A 16968-nucleotide genomic window follows, 5' to 3' on the forward strand; every position below is an offset into this window, starting at 1 on the left:
ATTAGATACATGCAGCTTCTCTCCTGTCATTACTAGAATACTAAATAAACCCTTGATCACCAGAATGTCATAAATCGATAGAATGAATGCTTTAATCTAGTTTTCATCAGTACAGAGAAAATCCAATAAAATAAAATAAATAATAACAGGAAAGATTTTCTTTGCAAAATGTCCAAATGACATCAGTTTGGCCGGTTGTAAGGAAATAGGAAGCTGTGAAAACGACCCAACACTTAGGCCTATGTTTCTGATAAGATTTCAGTTTGGCTTGGATTAATTTTATGTGGTTGTAAAATACTATCAGCTTGTATGATGCTGATGAAGATAGCACCTCTACAGACAATATCTAATTGCATTCCCATTCTCTCAAGATGCTGAAAGAAAGAAATCATATTTCTCCCATCCTTTTCCCTTGTCAAAATATTGGTTACATTTGGTCTATAAATTACTGAAAGAAATGTTTTATTCTGCAGGAGGTAATATTAAGGCTATGTGAGAGGATATAGACCTACAGTCAGAGTCAACATTTCTGTTTCCATTTAACCATCATCTGAACAGTAGGCTACAGTTCTGTTGATGTGCCATAGGTCTATATCTTGTGACTGTTGAATTTGCTAACCGCCTCAATCTTCACACATAACATTGACGCCACTGCTTTCATCCTTTTACCACTTCACCAAATCTTTCCCAAACATTACTTTTCTCGCCCTCCCTTCTTTCCAATTTCAACTCTCCCTTTTGCAGCTTTTTTCTTATTGAATTAAACTTACCACAGAGACATTGTCCTTTTCGGCATCCGTGGTTCGACTTCAACTTTTTCTGCACATTCCCAAAAGCATTTGGCGATTGCTGCGTAGTCTATTTGGCGCGCATAAGTTTATGCTTACACACTAATGCCAGATAGCCTAAAATAATGACATAAAAACCTCAATGTAGCCTATAAATATCATACATTTATGGATTTAAGGTATTGTTCTCTATTCAACCCGCTGGCCTTTCATCCATACAATATTTCTGTAGGGACTGTAGGAACTGCTGGTTGAGTCAACCCGAACAGCACTAGCACAAATATATATTTGGTAGCCTGATCGTTTGAGGGTCCCTCTTTGAAAATTGGGATGGATAGCCTACTCGAACAAGCTAAATGAAGTATGCAGGTATGTGAATTGTGAATAATGAAAAAGCAGGAGGGCAAAGACCAGGAGGGCAAATACCAAATTATTTCAAAGCCCTTAGTAGACCATTTAAAACCTCTTGATTCAAAGGCTAGTTGGCTAATGGCCAGGATAAAAAGATGCACCTAAGTGACTCTGCTAAACTAGCCTTGATTAAGGGGAGGGAAGGCGAAATAGGCGGAAACCAAGTATTTTTTATTTTGGGGGGAAATTCAGACACAAAATGCACATCTCTTCCATGGGCAGCATCAAGGCTAGGTAGGCTGTGCTTCCACTCTCAAAACCCATTCCATTATCAACTGCATTACCGTGAAGACCGGTTTTTTGTGGGTCTTCAAACTTCCCATTACCCTGTATGAAATTGTCACTTTTGCGCTTGTTAAGGACACACCTCAAATATTGCCACCCCTTCCACCTCAGCGCAATTGAGCTGACGTTAGACAGATAAATTGCCAAACCTGGCATTAGGTCTGGAAAATGCCAATGCGCCAGTTTTTACATAACAAAATTGCAAACTAATGTGCGTTTGACACTTGCGCCACCTTACCGCCAGACGAAAATAGAACCCTAAGTGTAATTATTATATTGCCTGAATGGAAAGACATAGGAGCAGATTGAGGAGGAACAGAGGGAGGGACGTGAAGGGGTTGATGCTATATGGGAGACAGAGTAAACAGTGCCCACAGGCAGGCACACATGCACAATTTGTTGGTGTGGGTTCATGATGACTGACGGTCAGCCCTGGAAAACATCACTATACTCTGAGGAAGGGAATCAGCACCATCTGACAACACAATCAATGATCAAGCTTACAGTCCCTGACACCGCCATCTTATCAGTAGAGGAAAAAAACAACATTCCTACAGGTGCTTGACAACATACAGTTGAAGACGGAAGTTTACATACACTTAGGTTGGAGTCGTTAAAACTCGTTTTTCAACCACTCCACAAATTTCTTGTTAACAAACTATAGTTTTGGCAAGTAGGTTAGGACATCTACTTTGTGCAAGATACAAGTAATTTTTCAAACTAATGTTTGCAGACAGATTATTTCACTTATAATTCACTGTATCACAATTCCAGTGGGTCAGAAAGTTTACATACACTAAGTTGACTGTGCCTCTAAACAGCTTGAAAAATGTTGTCATGGTTTTAGAAGCTTCTGATAGGCTAATTGACATAATTTGAGTCAATTGGAGGTGTACCTGTGGATGTATTTCAAGGCCTACCTTCAAACTCAGTTCCTCTTTGCTTGACATCATGGGAAAATCAAAAGAAATCAGCCAAGACCTCAGAAAATAAATTGTAGACCTCCACAAGTCTGGTTCATCCTTGGGAGCAATTTCCAAATGCCTTAAGGTACCACGTTCATCTGTATAAACAATAGTACGCAAGTATAAACACCATGGGACCACGCAGCCGTCATACCGCTCAGGAAAGAGGCGCGTTCTGTCTCCTAGAGATGAACGTACTTTGGTGAGAAAAGTGCAAATTGATCCCAGAACAACAGCAAAGGACCTTGTGAAGATGCTGGAGAAAACCGGTACAAAAGTATCTATATCCACAGTAAAACAAGTCCTATATCGACATAACTTGAAAGGCCGCTCAGCAAGGAAGAAGCCACTGCTCCAAAACCGCCATAAAAAAAGACAGACTACGGTTTGCAACTGCACATGGGGACAAAGACCATACTTTTTGGGGAAATATCCTCTGGTCTGATGAAACAAAAATAGAACTGTTTGGCCATAATGACCATCGTTATGTTTGTAGGAAAAGGGGGAGGCTTGCAAGCCCAAGAACACCATCCTAACAGTGAAGCACAGGGGTGGCAGCATCATGTATGGCATCATCATATATGGCATCATGAGGCAGGAAAATCATGTGGATATATTGAAGCAACATCTCAAGACATCAGTCAGGAAGTTAAAGCTTGGTCGCAAATGGACAATGACCCCAAGCATTCTTCCAAAGTTGTGGCAAAATGGCTTTAGGACAACAAAGTCACAAAGCCCTGACCTCAATCCTATAGAAACTTTGTGAGCAGAACTGAAACAGTGTGTGCGAGCAAGGAGGCCTACAAACCTGACTCAGTTACACCAGCTCTGTCAGGAGGAATGGGACAAAATTCACCCAACTTATTGTGGGAAGCTTGTGGAAGGCTACCCGAAACGTTTGACCCAAGTTAAACAATTTAAAGGCAATGCTAACAAATACTACTTGAGTGTATGTAAACTTCTGACTCACTGGGAATGTGATGAAAGAAATAAAAGCTGAAAGAAATTATTCTCTCTACTATTATTCTGACATTTCACATTCTTAAAATAAAGTGGTGATCCTAACTGACCAAAGACAGGGAATTTTTACTCAGATTAAATGTCAAGAATTGTGAAAAACTGAGTTTAAATGTACTTGGCTAAGGTGTATTTAAACTTCCGACGTCAATTGTAGATACCACAGAGCATCAGCACCTTGGTTCTGTAGAAAACTAGTGGATGATGGAGTGTACGCCTACTTTGACAATCTGGAAGAGTGTTATAATAATCCAATCCATTACGTCTGTATAGGTGTAAATAAAATAATGTAATAAAATAAGAGGTGCCCAAAGAGTGTGTCATTGATACAATATATCATGTTGTACTTTACCTCCAAATAGCCTACAAGTGATTTCTTAGACACATTGAGTCGCAACTAACATTCAACTTTGAGCTTGCTTCCCCTAAGATAAAAACCTAACTCTGTATTTGGTAAGTAGCATTACATGAAATCTAAAATCTTTCGTTTTATGATCTCTCTTGCTTTGACAATGTATAAGGGGGAGAATGCAGGAAGATGTCACCAGTGTCCCTCTCCCCTTTTTTTTGACCTGACAAGAACGTGAATTGTTTCACTTTTCTCCACTTTTCGTTCAGTGGTGATCAAATATCATATTATGGTCATGTTCAGTTTCTCATGTTAAGTTCTTCTTTCAATAGACCCATTTTAGACATAGGATTTTAAACACACGTTAAGACATTTTATTGACAGAGCAAAAGACACATAGCTGGGTTGTGTTTGAATTACGGTGGCATTTGGAAATGGCATTTGAGAAAAAAGAAACATACTTTTTCAAGATGTTTTCATTTAAATGTATTTGCGTACATCTTCCCATAGTAAATCAACTAATATGATGGCTTAATGACTTTTTACCATCACAATAACATTGGCCACCAGTAGGAGTAGTAACACCAATGATGGTTACGCCAATGAGACATTTTTGGTAAATGAGGATTTTCTTAAATGGCAAAAATTCTCAATTCTAATGTAAGCAACTATTTAAAAATACTTTACTAAAGTGATAATCAATCATTTTAAATTGACTAACACTTTGGATTTAGATAACAAATGATCAATGGAATTCTCAAATTTATGGCATACTAAATAATAATTGTATTTAATATATCCCCCAATAACAGTTTGCCATTGGAGAGAATGCTCATGGTCCTTGTTTATCTTTGTAAAGCGTGAATTTGAAGGGGGTAACATCAACGACATAAAACTGAGGGACACACATCATACTAGTAAAAGTTATTTTTAATAGCATTCATTCTTTTTATTGATCTATACCATATGTGTCAAACTCATTCCACAGAGGGCAGAGCTTCTGGTTCACACTTCTCCCTTCTACTTCTCCCTTGTACTTGATGAATTAAGGTCACTAATTAGTAAGAAACTCCCCTCGCCTGGTTGTCTAGGTCTAATTCCATGGAGGGCCTACTGTCGGCAGGTTTATGTTTTTTCCTTTCAATTAAGCCCTAGACAACCAGGTGTGGAGAGTTCCGCAATTAGTGACCTTAATTTATCAGTCAAGTACAAGAGAGGAGCGAAAACCCACAGACACTGCTGTCCACGGAATGAGTTTGACACCTTTGTTTTAACTTAACTCCTAGCCTAGTTAATGTTAGCCACAACAAATTGGAATCCGTAACATAGCATTAATTTAGCAAATTTGTAAGATTTAACAAATTTCAGTTCTTGCACCACACGTGGGTGGCAGGTACCCTAGTGGTTAGAGTGTTGGACTAGTACCGAAAGGTTGCAAGATCGAATCCCTGAGCTGACAAGGTAAAAATCTGATGTTCTGCCCCTGAACAAGGCAGTTAACCCACTGTTCCTAGGATGTAATTGAAAATAAGAATTTGTTCTTAACTGACTTAACTAGTTAAAAAAGCCTATTTTTTAAAAATTTTACATTATTTGTTGTAACTAATTTATGCGCAATCCTCGCTTTAGGCCAACATAAAGACCATTCTCATGGAAACTAAAAGGTCACACTCCAACCTGGTCTCAGAGCATTTCATATTATTCTGTATGTAAATCCGGAATACCCATTTACAATATATTATACAATATAGTATACCATACAATATATTATGTTTCGTATGGTATGTATTTATTTGTTGATGTCCATCACCCATTTCGTATGATATGTTACGAATTACAATTCATATTATATGTTACGAATTTTAGCTAGGTTGCTAACATTATTTAGCTGGTTAATGTTAGCTAGGCTAGGGGTTAGGTTAGGGTTAAGTTTAGGAGTTAGGTTAAACGGTTACAGTTAGGGCTAAGGTTGGGGAAGTGTTAGCTTACTACAAAGTAGTAATTAGCAGAACATTTGCTAAAATTGCCTGTAATGAGATTTGAACTCACAACCTTTGGGCTACTAGACGTTCGTGTTATACGCCCGACCAACCACCCTACTTTCGTTTTTGCCTTAAGTAACCATACCAAATGTAACCTATACTAAACTAGTTCGTGTCCCTGATTTACCTTTCCTATATTACGTCTAGAATGAGACCACGCTGCACACTCACTATGAAGTGCCTACTAAAACTGATATTATTGAACAAAGTTCTAACATCACTGCCTATATGTCCATTCTTAGGAGCCTCATACAATAGTGAAACTCAATACAAACACTCTCCCAAACGATTGCAAATAGGCAACTGTTCAACAAACCATTCTGGCAACAAGTATCTCACCTGCTTTCTCCGCCAAACACGAGAGCCCCATTACAAGCACGAGCAGCACCCCAATGAAGCACATCTGCACACCGAGCAACTCCTTTCGCTTTTTCCGCCGAGCTTTGGTTTTCTGCTGGTTCAGCATCACTTGAAGCTGCCCACACCGCACCCGGACGGTCCCGGGCATCATGCCAACAGCCATCCCATCCATGGATACGTTTTTACGGCGACAAGGCTTCTGGGGTACCGGAAAGTGAACGTGGAGGGAAGCCGGGAGAAAGAGGGTTTCGGAAAGTTAAACAACGGAAGAGATGGGCGAAAAAAAATGTTGTTATTCTATCTTGCGTCGGTTGCGATGTTGTCTTCTATATTACTTCGGACCGAAGTGTTGTTGTGGATGTTGCGAGAGGACGGAGCACTCCATGGATGCTTCAGTTTGGTGCCAGTTCTCGCAGGACACAGTCTGCAGCGAGGCTGGTGATGTTGAAGAGTGAGCGCAGAAAAGAGAGGGGAGGAGTGTGTGTGTGTGTGTGTGTGTGAGAGAGATTGTAAAGCTATAGCCAACAGAATTAGCCTATGGTTTACATTTTTTATGATTTAATGTTGAATTCAGGTTAATTGACCACACAATCAAATGTAAATCAACATACGCAACGTTGAACTTGCGTATGTGCTCAGTGGGATACATTTTTGAAGCAGCAGGCGTTATTTGGAACAAAAAAAATACTCGCTCATCGTTGCCCTCTCCTGGATGCAGTAGGCCCATATTCCATCATTTCTTTCAGATAGCCTATTGCAGTAAATCCGTTTGACAATGGATGGCAATTTGGACATTGTAAATCCTTTGCGTGAGAATGGCAGACACACACACACACACACACACACACACACTGTGGGTGAATGTCAATCTTAACACTCATGCACCGCACCACTCTCCTCTCCATTATCTCATAATCACAGGTTGACCTCTTCTAACCCGGTGAGACCCAGCATACACCCACTCCACTCTGCTTTTGATGCATTCCACTCATCAGCGGGTTCAGTATCAGCCTCCATTCAGTATGTAGTATAACGTAGTCAGCCTCAATAGACTGAACAACAGGTTGACCACACACTCCAGTTGATTGGGATCAAAGGTAACACCCTCTGTTCCTCCCAAGCCAGAAACATCCATAGTGCATTTTAAGCACTTACATGAATCACAGGATGGAGGTGTCCTCAGGCCCACCTATCCCATAATGCCCTCTGATTGAGTGTTAGCCAATGAGTTGCCAGATTAGAGCTATCGCCCCTTGGTCCGTACACGCACAATCTCACTCACACATACACACTCATATGCCCAAACAAACGCACACACATACTTCAGGATTGAACATAATCCTGTTCCAGAGTGCATCACAGCAGGGATTCAGGACATTGGAAAATTGAATCAAATGGATTATGATGAGGAAACTGATTTTTGATTCAGTGCTGTTTCTACTGCCTTAGTGGGAAGGAGGAAGACTGGTTTAAACACGCAATGAACCTGAGATTCAAGAATTTTGCTAGGTAACATGCTGACCACACCGGTCACGTCGCATGCGTGAGCGTTGCAAGATAAATGTACACATACATGTTAATCAATCATTGCCCCAACACTGCTCGCACGCACCAACGAGCGTCTGCGTTGCCAAGCGCTAAAATAGAAGTCAGTTCGATTTGTGACGCTTAACGCAGTGCAAGTCCTGCCTCTCCCGTCTCCTCATTGGTTTATAGAAGCAGATACCCACGTGCCATTTCGTCATTGGTTATACCCACGTGGGTGATTGAAAGACGAACTGAGGTCGGTCGTCGTCATGGTAATACTATGAAAGTTAAATGACAATCGCCATATAAAGTCCAAAGAAGAAAAAGCCTGGAAGGAGGAGAGATGACTAGAAGCGATTTGGTTGACCGTTTTATGTGTGGATTAATTGTCGGAGTAACAACTCAACGTTTATATCCCACAACAAACTAGATAGCTAGCTGTTGCTATCTAGCTAAATTGCCATAAATGTTTAATTATTTTCGACCTGTCCCCAAATTAATATAATTTTACAGTTTGTTTTGATATTTCAACCTGCGTGTCGTGATTGCGTTTGGAGTGGGGGGACAAAATCTATTTGCGCACGATGGCACACGTGGTCGCACGCACCTGGTTTGGGTATGGTGATAGCCTCACTGGGAATGAAATGCTAGCCCAAGCAGACCTGGGGGTATCTTCAAAATTACCTCTTATTTTCCCACGTTTATCCCTCTTATTCTCTTTCCCTGCCTCTAATCCTCTTGTGTATTCATTTGCTCATGCACTTCCCCTCCCTCTCTTTCAGCCTTGCTGTACATTTTTTAATCTCTAGTGTGTGATCTCTTTCTCCCTTTCTCTCTCTGGTGTGATTTTTCCCTGTCCAGTCTTTGATGTGCTGTTAGTCTTGTAACTCTGTGTGAAGCTGGTTTCAGTTCAATTGAGCTCTGCTTTCTCCTTCTTTTGATCAATAGAGATGGACGTTTTGTTTACCCAGTTAAAAGGCTTCAAACTGTATCGGAGTGGCCAGCTGTGTAAGTGAACGCATCACTCAGATGTACCACTTAATGCATCACTCAGTGGCAGCCATGCAATTTCAGGCAGCCTCAGGTACAGTAGATATTGTTATTAATGAAAGACATTTATCTCCACATTTGTATGGCGCCTCCGTAGATACACATTGACCTCTCCAAACATAACATACCACTTCAAGAGTTTACCCAAATGTTATAATTGTATAACCTTGTGGTTATGGAGGAAGAGAGACAGTTACAAATGATTAGCATTGAATAATTCACAGCCACCACTGGCAGAATGCATTTTAATGAGATAGAGACTCAGGTTTCAGGTTGTTTGGCATTCCGAGTGGCGCAGCAGTCTAAAGCACTGGATCTCAGATCCCGGTCTGTATCACAACCAGCAGTGATCGGGAGTCCCATAGTGCGGCTCACAATTGGCCCAGCATCGTCCGGGTTTGGGGAGGGTTTGGCCAGGATAGGCCATCATTGTAAATAAGAATTTATTCTTAACTGACTTGTCTGGTTAAATAAAAAGTATATTGCTGATTTATGTGGGAGATTGTTGTTGTATGATGAAGAGGAAGTAATCAGGGACAAGCTTGAGTGCCACATTTACCCATCATGCACTGCTTCATGCCACATTTACCAATTTACAAAAAAAACTCTAGCACTTCCCAGTAATGGTTATACTTCTTCAATGGTTTAGTAGCTCATAAAATCTCTCCTCTTCAGGTAGGTTTCAGCCTCTATCACTTGGATATTGGTCCCTATATAGGCAATACCCTGTGTACTATTAGTGCCTGCGTCACTGAGCAGTGATTTGTCTCAGCTATTGATGAAGTGAACCTCTCCCATTGATTCTGTAGGGCTTTAGATCAGCATAGGTTGCAGTGAAGCATTTCGAGGTGTGTGTGAGAGAGAGCGAGCGAGAGGGTTTGTGGTGATATTGTTCCATACTACTGGATTGGAGAGTTTTGCTGATGTTAGTTGGTGCCCGATTGATGACATCTGGTTGACATCAGATTTATAACCCCGTACAGTCTGTTATGTGAATATACAGTGTCAGTGTTTGACCCCACACACCTGTTTAATCACACTTTGCTAAGCATAGTCTAGCCCTGTAGTATGATGTTTTGAGGCAGGCCCACAATCCCCTCTGTCTGTCTGTTCTTCATGGAGACATGAGACAGTGTGACCCTGACATTGTAGTCTAATATTAGGGAGGGTAATAACGTTCTGTCTTTCATGCCTCTGAACAGTTTCATTCAAAGACAGTCTGCAGCAGTGCCTGTTGCTTGGTTGGCTCCCAAACATGTTACCTGCTGTGACTCATCTAAAACCATGTACCGTGTGTGTGCATTTGAAGATGCCTGATTTGAATCATGTAAGAGAGAGAATGGCTTGATGTGCTAATATTGATCGTCTCCAACTATAGAAGCAGTAGTGACAATCACCTCTACAGTATCTTTCTCATACCTGTTCATTAATTTAACAATTTTTACAAGATGCTGTGTACTCAATTTGTATTATCTAAAACAGACCTACATTCAATGAGTATACATTAAGAACACCTGCTCTTTCCATGATATAGACTGACCAGGTGAATCCAAGTGAAAGCTATAATCTCTTGTTGATGTCACTTGTTAAATCCACTTCAATCAGTGTAGATGAAGGGGAGGAGACAGGTTAAAAAAGATTTTTAAACTTTGAGACAATTGAGTCATGGATTGTGTTTTTGTGCCATTCAGAGGGTGAATGGGCAAGACAAAATGTGCCTTTGAACGAGGTATGGTAGCAGGTGCAGCCTACACACTTCTATGCATTGTTCTTCTACAATTGAGAATCAATTATCAGAAACAGAAAAGGCAGACCGCTATGTACGTCATACATATAATTATGTGTATTAAATGGATATATGGTAAAGCCATGAAATGGCATCTATGCTCTCCATGTCCACGTGACAGTGCCACCTCAGGGATTCAATTAATAAGAGGCGTATAATGACTTGATACCCATGTCATACAGGGCCGGATTAACGAACGGACACTCAGGGCACGACCTCCCTGACCTCCAGGGGGTCGGTGGGCCCCCAGATGACATATGATAGAAACATTTGAACATGAACAAAAGCATGAGATGAGCTATACAACGGCAAAAAAAATGGCAAAAAGTGTAGAATTGCAGGAAATTTGCTTTAAAACTGCAACATCTCTTAGAATCATGACAAAATATGTATAATAGCACTATAAAACTTCACATTTCTTCTCTCTGTACCATGGCAAAATGTGTTTAAATGCAGGAAATTAGCTGATTTTTCCAGCCCCTTCATCATATAGTGTAAGCGAAAGACTGTCCTCGCTATCCTTTGCCTCCCCTGAATACCAATGTCTCCTGCTTTATCAGGACAGTCAGATACAGTTGAAGTCAGAAGTTTACATACACTAGGTTGGAGCCACTTCACAAATGTCTTGTGAAAACAAAATATAGTTTTATCAAGTTGGTTAGGACATCTACTTTGTGCATGACACAAGTAATTTTTCCAACAATTGTTTAGAGACAGATTATTTCACTTATAATTCATGGTATCACATTTACAGTGGGTCAGAAGTTTACATATACTAAGTTGACTATGACTTTAAACAGCTTAGAAAATTCCATGTCATGGCTTTAGAAGCTTCTGATAGGCTAATTGACATAATTTGAGTCAATTGGAGGTGTACCTGTGGATGTATTTCAAGGCCTACCTTGACATCATGGGAAAATCAAAAGAAATCAGCCAAGACTTCAGAAAATAAATTGTAGACCTCTACAAGTCTGGTTCATCCATGGGCGCAATTTCCAAATGCCTGAAGGTACCACGTTCATCTGTACAAACAATAGTACGCAAGTATAAACACCATGGGACCCCGCAGCTGTCATACAGCTCAGGAAGAAGCCACGTTCTGTCTCCTAGAGATAAATGCACTTTGGTGCAAAAAGTGCAAATTGATCCCAGAACAACAGCAAAGGACCTTGTGAAGATGCTGGAGGAAACCGGTACACAAGTATCTATATCCACAGTAAAACAAGTCCTATATCGACATAACTTTAAAGGCTGCTGAGCAAGGAAGAAGCCACTGCTCCAAAACTGCCACAAAAAAAGCCAGACTACGGTTTGCAACTGCACATGGGGACAAAGATTGTACTTTTTGGAGAAATATCCTCTGGTCTGACGAAACAAAAATAGCACTGTTTGGCCATAATGACCATCGTTATGTTTGGAGGAAAAACAGGAGGCTTGCAAGCCCAAGAACACCATCCCAACTGTGAAGCACGGGTGTGGCAGCATCATGTTGTGGGGGTGCTTTGCTGCAGAAGGGACTGGTGCACTTCACAAATTAGATGGAATCATGAGGAAGGAAAGTTATGTGGATATATTGAAGCATTATCTCAGAGGAAGTTAAAGCTTGGTCGTAAATGGGTCTTCCAAATGGACAATGACCCCAAGCATTCTTCCAAAGTTGTGGGAAAAATGGCTGAAGGACAATAAAGTCAAGGTTATTGGAGTGGCCATCACAAAGCCCTGTCCTCAATCCCATAGAAATGTTCTGGGCAGAACTGAAAAAGCGTGTGCGAGCAAGCAGGCCTACAAACCTGACTCCATTACACCATCTCTGTCAGGAGGAATGGGACAAAATTCACCCAACTTATTGTGGGAAGCTTGCGGAAGGCTACCCAAAATGTTTGACCCAAATTAAACAATTCAAAGGCAATGCTACCAAATACTAATTGAGTGTATGTAATCTTCTGACCCACTGGGAATGTGATGAAAGACATAAAAGCTTAAAGTCATTCTCTCTCCTATTATTCTGACATTTTTACATTCTTTTTCTTTTTTTACCCCTTTTTCTCCCCAATTTCGTGGTATCCAATTGTAGTAGCTACTATCTTGTCTCATCGCTACAACTCCCTACACCGTGCACCTGGCAACCTTGGTTAGTGCGCACTGCGCCCGGCCCGCCACAGGAGTCACATTTCACATTAAAGTAAAGTGGTGATCCTAACTGACCTAATACAGGGAATATTTACGAGGATTAAATGTCAGGAATTGTGAACTACTGAGTTTTAATGTATTTAAACTTCCGACTTCAACTGTAAGTAACTGGAGTGACTAGCTAGCTTCTTGCTTCAGAAGGTTGAAAGGTCGACTTGAGTGTGTTATGAAGTTGGGGATGCTGGTTCGAATGCACATACGCATTTTTGGCAGGTGTCCCTGAAAGAAAACAGGCTGTAAAACGTTGTCTTCAACAACAGTGGTGCTCATTGTCTGACTAATCCTGTTGAGCTATAGCGTATTATGTTCAAATGTGTTTACAGGTTCCTGCTATTTTTCACACACACACACACACACACACACACACACACACACACACACTCCCATCGTCACCCAAAAGCCGCTACCTGTTCCCTTCTAGGACTGGGTGTTCTCTCTTCTGTCTTGGTAAGAGAACATCCCCTTCTTTAGAGAACAGAATGCCTCAGCCATACTGCGCTCAAATAAAGTCTTCTCCACAACTTACCAAAACACTTGCATGCATGCACATACACACACAGAACATCCATCTGCCCAACAAGATCTCATAGTTTCCCTTCAAAAGTTGACGAATTATGGATAAATGTCTAATGCATTAATTCTGTGTGGTTAGTGTTAATTCTGCGTGGCTATAGGGTTAATTCCGCTTGGTTACACGGTTAAAACAGAAACAACTCAAATGGTTAAGTTTAGGTATTCATTTCGAGTGGTTAAGGTTAGGACTATGAAGGGAAGGGCTTAAAACAAAATAATTGAAAACTGCTGTTTCCATCAACTACCATCAAGTATTCTCGAGGCTTGCTAGAGCATTGTGAACTGCGGTGGAGCAGTGGTCTAAGCAGCGTGCTCTGGCTCCAGGCATCACAAGTTTGCACCCAGTGCTGGGCAATTGTTTTAAATTTTTGTTGTTAGCACATAGGAAGGCATATATCAACATTCTCAGGACCTTTTCAAACCTCCGAAATCACGGTTTATTTCAAGTGATCAGGCTGCATCTGACACCAAACAAGATTGATTACGCTGAGAGCACAAAACAACAAAGATTTTACACAGTATCACTCCATGCCTCTGTCTAACATTTGTTCCAGACACATATAGTTTATCCTAATCAATCCAAAGTGTATCATATTGCTCCTTTCTTTTCTGTGAATATCACTGAGACAGTGAGTGAGGATAGTAATGTGTATCGGTCTGTCCTACTAATCAATAACCCTGGTCACTGTGTCCCAGTCTCTCCTGCTCCACTGCGACACTCATGGTAGGCTTTCCCTATGGGGATTTCCAAAATACTACATCTTGTCTATTTAAAGTGGAACTGAAAGCGTTCTTAACTACTTCGCAGATATGAAACCTCATAATACAATCACAATATCAGTCAAATATCAAATTCACAGTTTATGCTACAAAACCAACTGTACAAGAGGTTTGAAATATAGCTTCTACCTGACTCAAAATTCCATGACGTACAATAAGGCATTGTTGGCAGAATAGATGGATGCAGTTCAATGTATGATTATATAACTCACCAATGCATTTCTTGGTTCAAAAAGGTTTATCAGGTTGTAAATCACAGCTGGTCTGGTACATTGTTTGCTGCCTCCACCCATTTGGGATGCACTGTTTCAGTTTCAATATTTTGGACAAAAATGGACGCATGTAACTAAGGCTGGGATTGTCAATACAATCAAACTAGCAAGGGCAATGATAAATTGTCAGTCATAATGTGGCTAATAGGCTAGCATATCTATTTATGTAGCTATTTATTTAGAAAACTAAAAACACAGAGCCTAACATTAGCTAGCTGCTGGGAGGATGTCATGTCATTGAAGGTGTGGGTGAGTGACTGACTTTTTCCCCTCATATCATTTTGTGGCCTCAGTTAGATGCAGGTGTCATTTTGTTAGCTAGCAAGAAATGAGAATCACTTCACTAGCTAATTAGCTATGCTGAACTTGAACAACTGTTATCCAGTTAGCATATCTCTTGCGTTTTGTAAATTGACTCTGGCTATCTCCTCCGATTTCAGTGTGCCAGAGCACAGAATAACTGTTGAATTTACGAATGCGCAACACTTTGGCAAAAAAGTAATTCAATTGTTGACAGCAGCACAGTTAGTCACTCACTAACGCTCTAGATAACATGCAAATAGATCTGCTGAGGCGAGTAAAGTGGTCAGACTGAGTGAGCTGTTCTCTCATTTGTGTCTGGAAGTAGATGGCAAGCTAGCCAACTTTAGCTAGTTAGCTTGGGTGCTTGACTGCCATTGTTGTGAGGAACGCTTGGACCAATCCTACTCCTTGTCCAGAGTGTCCAGTGTCAATAGTGCCGTGTGCGCTCTGAATGCTACAAATTTACGATCAGACATCAGAGCGTACTCAGACACACTGGGGGCAATTTACGAACACACCCTTAGTTGTCAATCAAATGTATTTGGCATCGATGAAATGGGCGGTCAGGCAGGCAAGTTCCCATTCAGTTGTCAAAATGTGGGTTGGGACAAGCATGCATTGGCAGGAAAGCAGCAGAAGGACGAGCAGTCTACTATTCTCCATTTATCAGTGCAATTTTGACGGCCAACTAGCTGAAAGTTTGAGAAGGTTTATCGAATGTTCCCTTGTTAGATTTTAGCTCATCTCGCTATGGCTAGCATTAGTTGTTGATCTTGTTGTTGATGTGCATAACTGAGGGAGAGAGAGCTGCCCATTTAATGTTTTTTTTAGCAAATATTTACATATTTGCAGAAATCCATTCAGGTTTATTTTGTATCTTTTGGTGAATGTGTTCTAATGATCTAACGTTTCACTTTTGCTACTGCCTGTAAACACACAGTCCAGTTCAAAGTGAATGATGGCATTCTGAGTGGCAAAGGCTTATTTGCATAAAGGCCTACTGTAAAGCTCTGATTGGCTATGGCACACCGGTCTGCGTAGACTCAGATCCTGGACGAGACAGATGTTTTATTTACTGCAGTGTCTATTAATTGTCCAAACGCATGACCGCTTTCCCACTCTATATTTTTATTTTTTTAGAATGGCGCCAGAGGAGATGGCTGCCGTTTTACTGTCTCCTAACCAATTGTGCTATTGTGTGTTTTTTTTTTTCTCGTGTTATTTGTAACCTATTTTGTACATAATGTCTCTGCCACAGTCGCTTATGACTGAAAATAGCTTCTGGATATCACAACTTACCTCTGTCATGACGTTGGCCTGGGGGGTTGGTATATGACAGTCATAAATACCTCTTCCCCACTTTTCCTCTCTCTACCCTACTAAGGTTACATTTGCAAAACCCTTGGTTAACATAGATTCTGGGAACGTCAGAATGTGGGGGGAAATGAACTATATTCTGGTAATCCGAACAATTGAACATATGTGGTGGTACTTAATGAATATGATGTCAGTTCTGTTGTCATCTGAGACATTCTCATCAATGATAAGATGACATGAACTCTACATCAGAGTTATCGGATTCACATGGAATTGTTGTTCAATTGAAATGTTTGAATATGAAATGATTTGTGATGGGATGAAATGTGATTTTAGCTTCTAAAATGTGACATTTGGGTTTTCATAAGATAGGGCTGCTCAATCAGTGGCACTCCCCTGTGAAGGGACAAGGGCTATAAAACTTTTCAAACACACTCTCCTCTCCCTTCCTATATAAGCCCTTGACGACAACATAACTTCCTGTTCCGATGAGGTAGGATGACGATCCTATGTCAGAATGGTTCAGATAACTACAGAATTAAGCCAACCTCAGCATGAGCTTTGGTTGCGAATGATATGAACTTTTGAACTCTTATTGACGACAGAAGTGATACCTCCTAGCCATTGGGTTAGCGACCACAGCTGCAAACACAGGTTAGGAAGGAACAGACAGACAGAGTACCCCATCTACCACACAACGGCGTTACCACAACGTATCCTATTGACAACCAGAGACATTCTTCAAAGGACAGAGGACTCGGTTGCGCAACACGGCCTTCCATCTACCACCAACCTACTGAAGCGCAGCTCAGAGTAAATATTTATTGCATTTTCCTTTTCCAAATGGGCGGTAATTTAGAATGCATAAGATACTGCATTTACGATAGCACAGCTTCGCCTTTGTTCCTGTCTTCCCGCTCTTTCACTCAACCCAGCCCTTTTCCTTTGTGTAA

General features: G+C 40.8%; 1 protein-coding gene across 1 annotated transcript in view; it reads right to left on the reverse strand.

The window, feature by feature from the left end:
• LOC139411484 (solute carrier family 24 member 3) overlaps positions 1–6697 on the reverse strand; it is an 88272-nt gene extending 81575 nt beyond the window's left edge. Inside the window, exon 1 of the mRNA XM_071157923.1 lies at positions 6197–6697. Within this exon, the coding sequence (XP_071014024.1) occupies positions 6197–6389 (193 nt within the window). The 5' untranslated portion in view covers positions 6390–6697. The remainder of the gene's footprint in view (positions 1–6196) is intronic.
• Positions 6698–16968: the final 10271 nt, after the last annotated feature.

Source organism: Oncorhynchus clarkii, chromosome 1 (assembly GCF_045791955.1).
Source record: "Oncorhynchus clarkii lewisi isolate Uvic-CL-2024 chromosome 1, UVic_Ocla_1.0, whole genome shotgun sequence".
Lineage (NCBI taxonomy): Eukaryota > Metazoa > Chordata > Actinopteri > Salmoniformes > Salmonidae > Oncorhynchus > Oncorhynchus clarkii.